Here is a 12,717-nt window from a genome sequence, read left to right as displayed (position 1 = left end):
AGGGGACCAAATATTAAACTTTTGACTACTTTAAAACACATAGTGAATTTGTCCAAATACTTTTGGTCACCTAAAATGACATTTTATGACATTTTATGAAATGTTTTGCTCATTTTTAGCCTGACCAGATCACTGTCCCTTGGCCTCTAAGGGAAAATATACTTCGATGCTTTTGCTCATCATGGAAAGCGCTTTACTGACAGAATACCATCCGTCTTTAGCGCAAAGGTCAACGGTGAAGGTCAAATTGACTTAAAAGTTGACTTCAGATCAGTGTTGCTCAGCCTCTGATAATTATATCTATGCGATCAACAAGGCTTTGTTTCTAGGACAAACTGTTTTAGAAGTTTGAGACCCATACTTGGGAAAGGAGATGAAGGATCATAGTGAAAAAATTACGTCAAGTAGTATTTTAGTGATTTCAAACATAAGGGTTAATGGGTTAAGGGTTAATGGATTTTAGTGGTTTTTCATTTGTGCACATACTGTAACATAAACTATTGAAAATACTATTGTGTTCTTTGAAATAAATTGTTATTTCGTATTCTGTCACCTAAGACATTCATAACGCGGTAGCGTATATCAAAAGTATTTATTAGAATGTTGACGTCCAAAAGACTATCACGCTGTGGTGTAGTGTGGAGAATGGTCTTCATCCCCCAGCTCGTTGTGCTGCTGTTGCGTTGTGATCAATGTCCTTGCCTCGCCTCTCCCCCTGTGTTTTTGTGCGATCAAGAGAGGAAAGTGGCCAGGCACGGTTGTGAATACCAAGTCTGTGTGCAGTGTGAAGTCAATGAGAGGGAAAGAGCGGTAGAAACCGACGGTAATAGCTTTGTAATAGTCCGAAATGGTGCTCTGTGATTCGGGAAACATTCTCTTGAATGCAAATGAACCTATTTTCGATGCTCATATACCATGCAGGACTTTAACGACGATATTACAGGTATGTGATTACAGATGATGAAAAAGAAGCAGCTAGGCCTAAAAAAAATATAGCATAGAGTACTGTAACATACCATTATGTTCGTTCTCTTTTTTAGCGTCATTTATCCCTGTTCTAATGACATGTCATTGGCTTAGAAACTTTGTGAAGAAAAAGTTCTCAGGGTCTGGGAAAAACATTGAGGAGAAGTGCACTCTTGTCTTTGTGTTATCTATCATCATCATCAGACTGTAGTTATGTATCCCTTTTATTTCAGGAATGTACATCACTTAAGTGAGATTACAGAGATGAAAGCTGATTAGCTGAATCTTGTCCTGATTAGCTGAATCTTGTCCTGATCTGACTCTCTTCCTCCTCTCCAGGGTCCTTCAGAAACGATGGGATTAAGGCGTCTGATGTCCTGCCCGTGCTGAAAGAGAAAGTGGCCTTTGTGTCAGGTGAGTGTGTGCCTGCGTCGCCTATTCCCTAGCCCTGTCGGCCCTGTTCCAAAGTAGTGCACTACTGGGTACTGTTTGGGTTGCAACAGTGACGCTTCAGTTTGACGAATCCACTATGGGAAATCATGAAGATGTTTTATTTTCTGGCCGGCAGTGTTCATGGCAGACCAATGCTGAGGAAATTCCCATGACAAGTATGATTTAGTAGCACATGACAAGCATGTAGGCGTTTAACCATCGGCACAACAACAACAACTTTCACGTGCGGGAAAGAGAGTTTCTTTCTCATTGAACAAGTTCAGGTAGGTCACTCCCCGTTTCGGTTGTTTTGCTTCTGTTTAGTTACTAGGGAATCCTTTTGTCTATTTGATCCAATTAATTAACATGAAGCAACAGCACATTGTACATCAGGACATGTGATTGGCCATTAGTTCAGACAGGTCATATCTTCGCTAATACTTCCTTACGGATCATAGTGGCTGTTCAGAGACTGAAATGAGAGATCACTCATTCTGCGGAAGGGAGAGGGTCAGTTGCACACAACTGAATGCAATCAAACAAAATGTTTCTTTCCACCTTTAACCCCAACCACTCTGAATCAAAGATGTGCAGGGGGGTTGTTGGGGGTTAACTGCCTTGTGGAACACCTTTCCAGCTCTGGGATTGGATCTAGCAACCTTTCAGTTACTGGCGCAACGCTCTAACCACTAGGCTACCTGCCACTCCATGATATCCTGTTGTAGCAGAGTACCTTACATTGAATCACAACCTCTACATGGGCTGTCAGGTTTGGTTTCCAAGTACTGTTGATGCAAGGCTGGGGACCCCTATGGGCTCTGGTCCAAAGTAGTGCACTATATAGGGAATACGGGTTCCATTTGGGACATACTGGATGTCAGTACAAGGACACATCACATTCCCCTCCCTTAGAACTTACTGTAGCTTAGATGATGATGTCACCCTGGTCATTTCTACTGTACAGGACATTCTCGTTACAGAGTTCAACAGTACAGTGTGCAGACCTGGGTTCAAATACTATTCAAAATCTTTCAAATACTTTTAGCGTTTGCTTTAGCATGGCTGCAGGGCCAGATGGGTGGGGTTTGCAATTCTGTAGGTGTTCTATTGGCTCTATTGTGGTAGGCAAGCTCAATCAAACACAGCAACATTTGAAATGATTTAAAATAGTGTTTAAACCCAGGTTTGGACAGTGGAGATAAACATTTCCATGTCCTCAATGCTCATTAATACAATGCTGCTGGCCAGAATCCCTCTAAGTTCATTGCAGCCAGCCAGTGTGACTAAAACATATTTTTTTTGCCTTTTGTTTCATCATTTTTTACATCATTTTTTCATCTCTGAATGAACAGGGTAAACAGGTCAAATGCTGGTGAAGAAAGCTGACTGGGAACGGGAGCTGACTAGAACTCTGTTCTAAAAACAAGTTCAACGCCATGTGAAATAGAAAGAATCTCATTTAGTCTAATAATCTAAGGCTGTTGTTAACTCAAGACATTCTTTTAGCTGTAAAGAAGAGATACAGATGTTGGGGAGGCAGGTAGCATAATGGTTAGAGCGTTGGACTACGAACCGAAAGGTTGCAAGATCGAATCCCTGAGCCGACAAGGTAAAAATATGTCGTCCTGCCCCTGATCAAGGCAGTTAACCCACTGTTCGAAGGCCGGCATTGAACATAATAATTTGTTCTTGCCTGGTAAAATAAAATACAGAACCAGTCAAAAGTTTGGACACACCAACTTATTCAAGGGTTTTTCTTTATTTTTACTATTTTCTACATTGTAGAATAATAGTGAAGACATCAAAACTATGAAATAACACATATGGAATGATATAGTAACCAAACAAGTGTTAAACAAATCAAAATATATTTTACATTTGAGATTCTTCAAAGTAGCCACCCTTTTCCTTGATGACAGCTTTGCACACTCATTCTCTCAACCAGCTTCATGAGGTAGTCTCCTGGAATGCATTTAAATTAACAGGTGTGCCTTGTCAAAAGTTAATTGGTGGAATTTATTTCCTTCTTATTGCGTTTGAGCCAATCAGTTGTGACAAGGTAGAGGTGGAATACAGAAGATAGCCATATTTGGTAATATACCAAGTCCATATTATGTCAAGAACAGCTCAAGTAAGCAAAGAGAAACGACAGACCATCGTTACTTTAAGACATGAAGGTCAGTCAATCCGGAAAATTTCAAGAACTTTGAAAGTTTCTGCAAGTGCAGTCGCAAAAACCATCAAGCGCTATGATGAAACTGGCTTTCATGAGGACAGCCACAGGAAAGGAAGACCCAGAGTTACCTCTTCTGCAGAGGATACGTTCATTATAGTCAACTGCACCTCAGATTGCAGCCAAAATAAATGCTTCACAGAGTTCAAGTAACAGACACATCTCAACATCAACTGTTCAGAGGAGACTGCGTGAATCAGGCCTTCATGGTTGAATTGCTGCAAATGAACCACTACTAAAGGATACCAATAAGAAGAAGAGACTTGATTGGCCCAAGAAACACGAGCAATGGACATTAGACCGTTGGAAATCTGTCCTTTGGTTTGATGAGAAGGTGAACGGATGATCTCCGCATATGTGGTTCTTACCGTGAAGCATGGAGGAGGTGTGATGGTGTGGGGGTGCTTTGCTGGTGACACTGTAAGTGATTTATTTAGAATTCAAGGCACACTTAACCAGCATGGCTACCACAGAATTCTGTAGCGATACGCCATTCCATCTGGTTTGTGCTTAGTGGGACTATCAATTGTATTTCAAAAGGACAACTACCCAAAACACACCTCCAGGCTGTGTAAGGGGCATTTGACCAAGAAGGAGAATGATGGAGTGCTGCATCAGATGACCTGGCCTTTCACAATCACCCGACCTCAAACCAATTGAGATGGTTTGGGATGAGTTGTACCTGAGAGTGAAGGAAAAGCAGCCAACAAGTGCTCAGCATATGTGGGAACTCCTTCAAGACTGTTGGAAAAACATTCCAGGTGAAGCTGGTTGAGAGAATGCCATGAGTGTGCAAAGCTGTCATCAATGCAAAGGGTGGCTACTTTGAAGAATCTAAAATATATTTTGATTTGTTTAACACTTTTTTGGTTATTACATCATTCCAAATGTGCTAGTTCATAGTTTTGATGTCTTCATTATTATTCAACAGGCTTGTCACTCGGAATCATTGAGAAAACCCAATAAGAGCCCCTTCTACACACTCACCGTATGGAAACAAGTGTGTGTTTTTGAGAAGTGTTGTGACCAAAAACAGATATTTTCTCACCAATGCTCTGTAGGCCATATTTTATGCATATTACAGGACATTTTGGACAGAGGGAAGGTCATTCTCCACTGTTAAGGTATATTTAGAAGCATTGTCGGCCTGTCATATGGGCTTCAACAATAACACAGTAAGGAAACATCCTCTGTTATCTTGTCTTATGAAGGGAGCGCGTTACGTACGCTCAGTTTCCATGCCTTTAGCCCCATCTTGGGACCTGTCTATTGCTCTGGAGGCAGTTTCACTTCTGCCCGGAAAGCGAGCAGATTAAATATCTCTCCTTTACTGATTGCCCTTACATCCGCAAAGCGAGTGAGTGAGCTGCACGTACCGTCAGTCCACCATTCGTGCCCACAGTTTGCCCTGGGGTTACCGAAGGTAGCGTTGTTACCCAACCCCGCCTTTATGCCTAAGGTCAGCAGCAATTACAAGAGTTCATGGCTTTTCACCCTCCGCCCCTCACTTCTACGAAAGAAGAGCGTCTCCACCGTTTATCTCCAGTGCATGCTTTGCACATCTACTTGGATAGAACGAAAGCATGGCGAAATAACTCTTCATGCCTTGGGCGCCCCCCTGCAAGTGTGGGCTCCTCTTTCGTCAACGGCTATCCCATTGGATAGGCTATTACAGTATATTGGCTTATAATAGCAAGGATTTACCGCCCCTGTAGGGTCTGAGGGCTCATTCCACCAGAGGTATGGCTACCTCTTGGGCACTGTTCAAAGCCATTTCTTTGCAAGAGATTTTCAATGCGGCGTGTTGGGCCACCCCTCATACATTAATGAGGTCTTAATGACTGGTTGTCACTGCACCTTCCTCAGAGCCTCTGAGTGGTGATGCTGTTGGGACTACCCTGGCTTTGGAGAGCATGTCTGCGATACGGGAGTTGGCCATATCCCATAAGTGAGACATTGAAATTAGTATTCGAAATAGAACCTAGGGTTACTTGCGTAACCCCGGGTTCTATGAGAATATATGAGTGAAATGTCTCACTGCTCGCACGAGCCCAAGGAAGAGAACCATGCTTGAGAATGACCAGAGGATGTGCGAGTGGCGCCTTATAAGGAGGGAAGGGACTCACCTTGTTCGCCACTCGACCTGTCTGTCTCCAACAGATCTTGTGTGATTGGTTCGCTAGAGCGAATTCCATAAGTGAGACATCTCACTCATATATTCTCATATAACCGGGGTTATGCCAGTAACACTCATTTTTTTCTCCCGTAAATATATAGAGGTTCCCCCAGCAGCAGTAGAGTAATGTTGGCCTTATCTCTGTGACGAGGCCCAGTGTGTGGTGCAGACACACACACACACACACACACACACACACACACACACACACACACACACACACACACACTGATGGGGGGTGGACCTTGAGGATGAAAGACTGGTGGACATTTGTCAGAGAGGGGAGGGGGAGGCACGGGGGAGTTCCGCCATCCGAGGGGGTTGGTTCTCCCAAAAAATGTCAACAAAGATCTGTCACCAACAAAATCCCACCTGGACAAGGCCCTCCATGCCCTTCCTCTGGGGTGCTGTTGCTGCCTTGCCTCCCTGTCTCCCTTGCTGTTGCCAAGTCCCATGAGCACCAGGGATAAACAAATGTACTTCCCCCAAAAACAGGTAATGCATCCCTCTACACATGGGATGCGTCCCAAATGACACCATATTCCCTATTACAGTGCACTACTTTTGGCTCTGGTCAAAAGTAGTTCAAGAAATAGGGTGCCATTTGGGATAAAGACCTAGTAAATAAGAGACATGAAGATCGACCCTTTCTACTCTCATTACGTTGTATACCATGTCTTACCGTAATTGATGTACACGGGCACTTTGAGAGAATACTGAGAATCGCAGCATGAAGCTTTAGTACCATATGCGCCCTGGTCAAAGTAGTGCACTCTATAGGGAATAGGGTGCCATTTGGAGCGGAACCCTGATGTGCACTTAAAGCTCTATCTATTTCTGACATACTGCTCTCAAAAATAAGGAGATTTCTACTGTCTGTGTTCCTACAGGAGGTCGTGATAAGAGAGGTGGCCCCATACTGACCTTCCCTGCCAGAAGCAACCATGATAGAATAAAACACGAGGAGCTGCGACAGCTGGTGACGTACCTCTCCACTGTGCCCAGGTAAGAACAGTGGAGAGGTATCTGATTTATGATCCGTTTTTTGCTTTTTAGATCACATTGAATAAGATTGAAGCAGTTTAGCATTTTTCAATCTTGTTCTGGAGTCAACTCTGCAGAATGGTCACTAGCTGGCAGAGCCACAAAGTCATCAAATCTGAATTTAAACCTAACCCTAACCTTAACCCTAACCGTAACCACACTGCTAACCCTAACTTTAAATTAAAACCAAAAAAGTACATTCTTACAATATAGCCCATTTTGACTTTGCAGCTGGCATATCTAAAGGGGAATCACGTAGTTTTGCCTCCAGGACAAGACTCATGACAATAAACGTCAACCTGCAAGATTACATGGACAGATGGGACCTGATCCTAGATCAGCACTCCTACTCTGAGACTCTTGACACATACGGTCCCTGGACTCATTTCATAATCATACTAATGTAAACATGACTTAATGTATGTGGCTAGCAGGAGAAACATGCCGTCGCCATGTATGCTGACACACGGCATACACATTAGAGCGTACTTCAACATGGTCCATTCTGTTTTGTTGTTGTAAGGAGATGGTCATCCATGTCGTGGTGTACGGTGCGTTCTGAAAGTATTCCGATCCCTTGACTTTTTCCACATTTTGTTATGTTACAGCCTTATTCTAAAATAGATAAACAATTGTCATTTTTCTCGTCAATCTACAGAAAATACCCCATAATGACAAAGCAAAAACAGGTTTAGACACAGCTATTTTCAGGTCTCTCCAGAGATGTTCGATCGGGTTCAAGTCCGGGCTTTGGCTGGGCCACTCAAGGACATTCAGAGACTTGTCCCGAAACCACTACTGCGTTTTTTTGGCTGTGTGCTTAGGGTCATTGTCCTGTTGGAAGGTGAACCTTCGCCCCAGTCTGAGGTCCTGAGTACTCTGTAGCAGGTTTTCATCAAAGATCTCTCTGCACTTTGCGCCGTTCATCTTTCCCTCAATCCTGACTAGTCTTCCAGTCCCTGCCGCTGAAAAACATCCCCACATCATTATGCTGCCACCACCGTGCTTCACCGTAGGGATGGTGCCATGTTTCCTTCAGATGTGGCGCTTGGCATTCAGGCCAAAAAGTTCAATCTTGGTTTCATCAGACCAGAGAATCTTGTTTCTCATAGTCTTAGTCATTTAGATGCCTTTTGGCAAACTCATGTGCCTTTTTTTTACTGAGGAGTGACTTCCGTCTGGCCACTTTACCATAAAGGCCTGATTGGTGGAGTGCTGCAGAGATGGGTGTCCTTCAAGAAGGTTCTCCCATCTCCACAGAAAAACTCTGAAGCTCTGTCAGAGTGACCATTGGGTTCTTGGTCACCTCTCTGACCAAGGCCATTCTCCCCCGTTTGCTCAGTTTTGCCAGGTGGCCAGCTCTAGGACGAATCTTGGTGGTTCCAAATGTATTCCATTTAAGAATGATGGAGGCCACTGTGTTCTTGGGGACTTTCAGTGAATCAGACATGTTTTTATACCCTTCCCCAGATCTGTGCCTCGACACAATCCTGTCTCAGAGCTCTACGGACAATTCCTTCGATCTCGTGGCTTGGTTTTTGCTCTGACATGCACTGTCAACTGTGGGACATTATATAGACAAGTGTGTGCCTTTCCGAATCATGACCAATCAATTTAATTTACCCTAGGTGGGCTCCAATCAAGTTGTAGAAACATCTCAAGGATGATCAATGGAAACAGGATGCACCTGAGCTACATTTTGAATCTCATAGCAAAGGGTCTGAATACTTATGTAAATAAGGTGTTTGCAAAAATGTCTAAAAACCTGTTTTTGCTTTGTCATTATGGGGTATTGTGTGTAGATTGATGAGGGGAATTAAAAAATACATATATTTTAGAAAAAGGCTGTAACGTAACAAAATGTTGAAAAAGTCAAGGGGTCTAAACGCCTTTCAAATGCACTGTATATCATGAAATGTAGACATTATTTGATTGAATATTCTTAGAATTTGTGTGTCGAGCCAAGTGTCCCTTTTGTGATTGTAATTCTAGTAGGACAAATGTGAAAATGCTCCCACAGAAGGATGTATGTAAATTGTATCTATAATTTCCATACATCTTTCTGTGGGAGCATTTTCAATTTTTTTCTCGACACAGAAATTACAATCACAAAAGGAACACTTGACACGACATACAAAATCTAAGAATATTGTAGACATTTGTAATTCTCATAGTACATTTTTTAAAATCTCCCACAGAAAGATGAATGGAAATGATAGATACAATTTACATACTACATACTTTTGTATATATAGTGCATAGTGTATTTGACTATTTCACCCACACCCGTTGCTGACAGTTGAATAAAATCGAGCACACCGCCATGCAATCTCCATAGACAAACATTGGTAGTAGAATGGCCTTTCTGAAGAGCTCCAATAAGTCAGTTTGTCAAATTGATGCCCTGCTAGAGCTGCCCCAGTCAAATGTAAGTGCTAGGAGCAACAACGGCTCAGCCGCTAAGTGGTAGGCACACAAGCTCATAGAACGTGACCGCCGAGTGCTGAAACACGTAGTGCGTAAAAAATCATCTATCCTCGGTTGCAACACTCACTAGCGAGTTCCAAATAGATTCTGGAAGCAACGTCAGCACAATAACTATTCATTGGGCACTTCATGAAGTGGGTTTCCCTGGCAGAGGAGCCGCACGAAAGCCTAAGATCACCATGCATCGGCTGGAGTGGTGTAAAGTGTGCCGCATTGGACTCTGGAGCAGTGGAAACGTGTTCTCTGGAGTGATGAATCACGCTTTACCATCTGGCAGTCTGACGGACAAATCTGGGTTTGGAGGATGCCAGGAGAACGCTACCTACCGCAATGCATAGGGCCAACTGTAAAGTTTGGTGGGGGAGGAATAATGGTCTGGGGTTGTTTTTCATGGTTCGGGCTAGGCCCCTTAGTTCCAGTGAAGGGACATTTTAATGCTACAGCATACAATGACATTCTATACGATTCTGTGCTTACAACTTTGTGGCAACAGTTTGGGGAAGGCCCTTTCCTGTTTCAGCAGGACAATGCCCCCGTGCACAAATCAAGGCCCATACAGAAATGGTTTGTTGAGATTGGTGTGGAAGAACTTGACTGGCCTGCACAGAGCCTTAACCTCAACCATATCGAACACCTTTGGGATGAATTGGAACGTCGACTGTGAGCCAGGCCTAATCGCCCAAAATCGGTGCCTGACCTCACTAATGCTCTTGTTGCTGAATGGAAGCAAGTCCCCGCAGCAATGTTCCAACATCTAGTGGAAAGCCTTCCTAGAAGAGTGGAGGCTGTTGTAGCAGCATAGGAGGGAGCAGCTCCATATTAATGCCCAGGATATTGGAATGAGATGTTCGACGAGCACATGCTTTTGATCGTGTAGTATACTACTAACAGCCATTTCAATAGGAAGACGGAGAACCATATATGATCTTCCACTTTTTTATTATTTGTTTCTGGTATGTGAGATGTGAGGGCATAGAGATCCTATAATTCACTAGCTGACTAACTAGCTAACAGATATACTGTGCAGATTGGCTTATACAATATTTTACCATATTTGATCAGAATTAGAAGAAGAAGTTTTCCTAACCAAGGTGGTGGGTGAATTAGTCACATTGCTAGGATGCCAATGTCAAAATCTAGTGTTCTATTTCATTGTATGCGTGAGGGCCCATCTTCTGTCTGTCACAGAGGAGGCTGGTGGGAGGGAGCTATAGGAGGATGGGTTCATTGTAATGGCTGGAATGGAATTCATGGAACAGTATGCGAGTTAGACCTGTTGTCTGAGGCTCTGCATGGGGAGACTGACAGCACCCCACACACACACGCATGCATGCACACACACACACACACACACACACACACACACACACACACACACACACACACACGTCTTTCAGAAAGCCAACCTCTTGGCCAAACCCAGTTGCACTATTAACTAATCCATCCATTGTAGAGCTGTTACTCTCAGTCTTTTTTTCACTCCCTTCCACCTCTGCTCAGGCTGTGTTTGGCTAATGTAGCATATGTATACAAATGATGCATCCCAAATGGCACTCTATTCCCTATATCAGTGGTTCCCAACAGCACAGTTTTTGTTGTAGCCCCAGACATAAAACACCTGATTCAACTCATTGAGGGCCTGATAATTAGTTGACAGTTTGAAGCGACAATAAAAATGTGTACTGTTGGGGGTACTCGAGGACTAGAGTTGGGAACCACTGCCGTACTTTTGACTAGGGCCCATAGGGCTGTGGTCAAATGTAGTGCACTATATGTTGAATAGGGTGCCGTTTAGGACTCAGCCATTTGGTGTATGGACTAGTGTGGAGTGAAGTCTCATGAAAGCATCTGGCTGTGAGCCCATCCTTGAGGCTACAGTGGGCTAATGTAAACAGTGAGCCCAGGATTTTCGGGGGCTCCCTCTCTCCCTCTCACCAAGCCTTTTTAGTTTTTCCAGGAGGGCCATTAGAGAGACTCCCTGAAGAAAAGCCGCAGGAATGATTTATGACAGTTTGCTAGAACAGCTGCTCTGTTTCCTTACCTGCCTTAGTACGTTAAACCTATCTGTACATTGCAGATCGGATTTCTCTCTTCGATGCACACTAGGCTTGCATCTCAAATGGCACCCTATTCCCTACACTTAAAAAATAAAGGTTCCAGTTGGAACCAAATAATGTTTTTCAGAGCGATGCCATAGGTACCATCACTCATTCATATATCCTTATGTACATATTCTTTATCCCCTCACACTGTGTACAAGACAGTAGTTTTGGAATTGTTAGGTTAGATTACTCGTTGGTTATTACTGCATTGTCGGTACTAGAAGCACAAGCATTTCGCTACACTCGCATTAACATCTGCTAACCATGTGTATGTGACAAATAAAATTTGATTTGATTTGATTTGATTTAGGTGAACCATTTTAGGTTCTCTGAAGAACCTTCAATGGGATGGTTCTTTGATTACAATTACAATTTAGCAAATTAACATTGGAGTGATAGATGTGTAGATGATGATGTGCAAGTAGAGATACTGGTGTGCAAAAGAGCAGAAAAGTAAATAAAACAATACGGGGATGAGGTAGGTAGATGGGATGGGCTATTTACAGATGGGCTATGTACAGCTGCAGCAATCGGTAAGCCGCTCGGATAGCTGATGTTTAAAGTTAGTGAGGGAGATATAAGTCTCCAGCTTCAGATGGGCCTCAGGATCTCGTCACGGTATTTCTGTGCGTTCAATTGCCATCAATGAAATGCAATTGTGTTCGTTGTCAGTAGCTTATGCCTGCCCATACCAAAAGCCTACCGCCAACATGAGGCACTCTACTCATTAACAGCGATGTAAATAAGAAAAATAAGCTTTTTGTGCGAATGGACAATTTCTGGCATCTTTTATTTCAGCTCATGAAACATGGGACCAACACTTTACATGTTGCGTTTATATTTTTGTTCAGTGTAGTTTAGAAAAAGGCATGTTATTAATATTTGAGTAGCATAAGATGAATGAATAAGTTAATGTACATGCAGAAAGATAGATATTGAAATAAACAATAAATAAAATCTACCCGCAACAGAGCCTGCTGGGAAATAATATACGACGGTCGGGGTTTTGGTTCAACTCTGGTTGTTAACACCAACACTGGGGTTGTTTTACACCAAATTAGTCTTAAATGAACTATTTTTAGTGTTAATTTAACTCATAAATCAACATTAGAAATGGTACCCTGAAAAATCAAGTTAACATTTGCCAATTTGCTGTATGAAAGGGGCACATCTACAGGCTTCCACACATTTCACAAACCTTTTAGAAATTCTGTGGATGCCACGCCTGATGACACACCATTCTTTATCTGGCAAGTGTTCTCAAAGGAACCTTAAGA

General features: G+C 42.9%; 1 protein-coding gene across 4 annotated transcripts in view; it reads left to right on the top strand.

Moving 5' to 3' along the window:
• LOC110504150 (kalirin-like) overlaps positions 1–12,717 on the top strand; it is a 257,148-nt gene that overhangs the window by 95,148 nt on the left and 149,283 nt on the right. For 3 of the 4 annotated variants that reach the window (XM_036974283.1, XM_036974281.1, XM_036974280.1), the window contains exons 2-3: positions 1,306–1,380; positions 6,698–6,812. In XM_036974283.1, coding sequence (XP_036830178.1) covers positions 1,306–1,380; positions 6,698–6,812 — 190 coding nt within the window. Of the gene's footprint in view, positions 1–834; positions 944–1,305; positions 1,381–6,697; positions 6,813–12,717 lie in introns of those variants that run through there. The other variant, XM_036974282.1, reaches the window with a different exon arrangement.

This window comes from Oncorhynchus mykiss, chromosome 3 (genome assembly GCF_013265735.2).
Source record: "Oncorhynchus mykiss isolate Arlee chromosome 3, USDA_OmykA_1.1, whole genome shotgun sequence".
Lineage (NCBI taxonomy): Eukaryota > Metazoa > Chordata > Actinopteri > Salmoniformes > Salmonidae > Oncorhynchus > Oncorhynchus mykiss.
The sequence above is the reverse complement of the archived record's forward strand: the minus strand, read 5'-3'. Positions and strand labels throughout refer to the sequence as shown.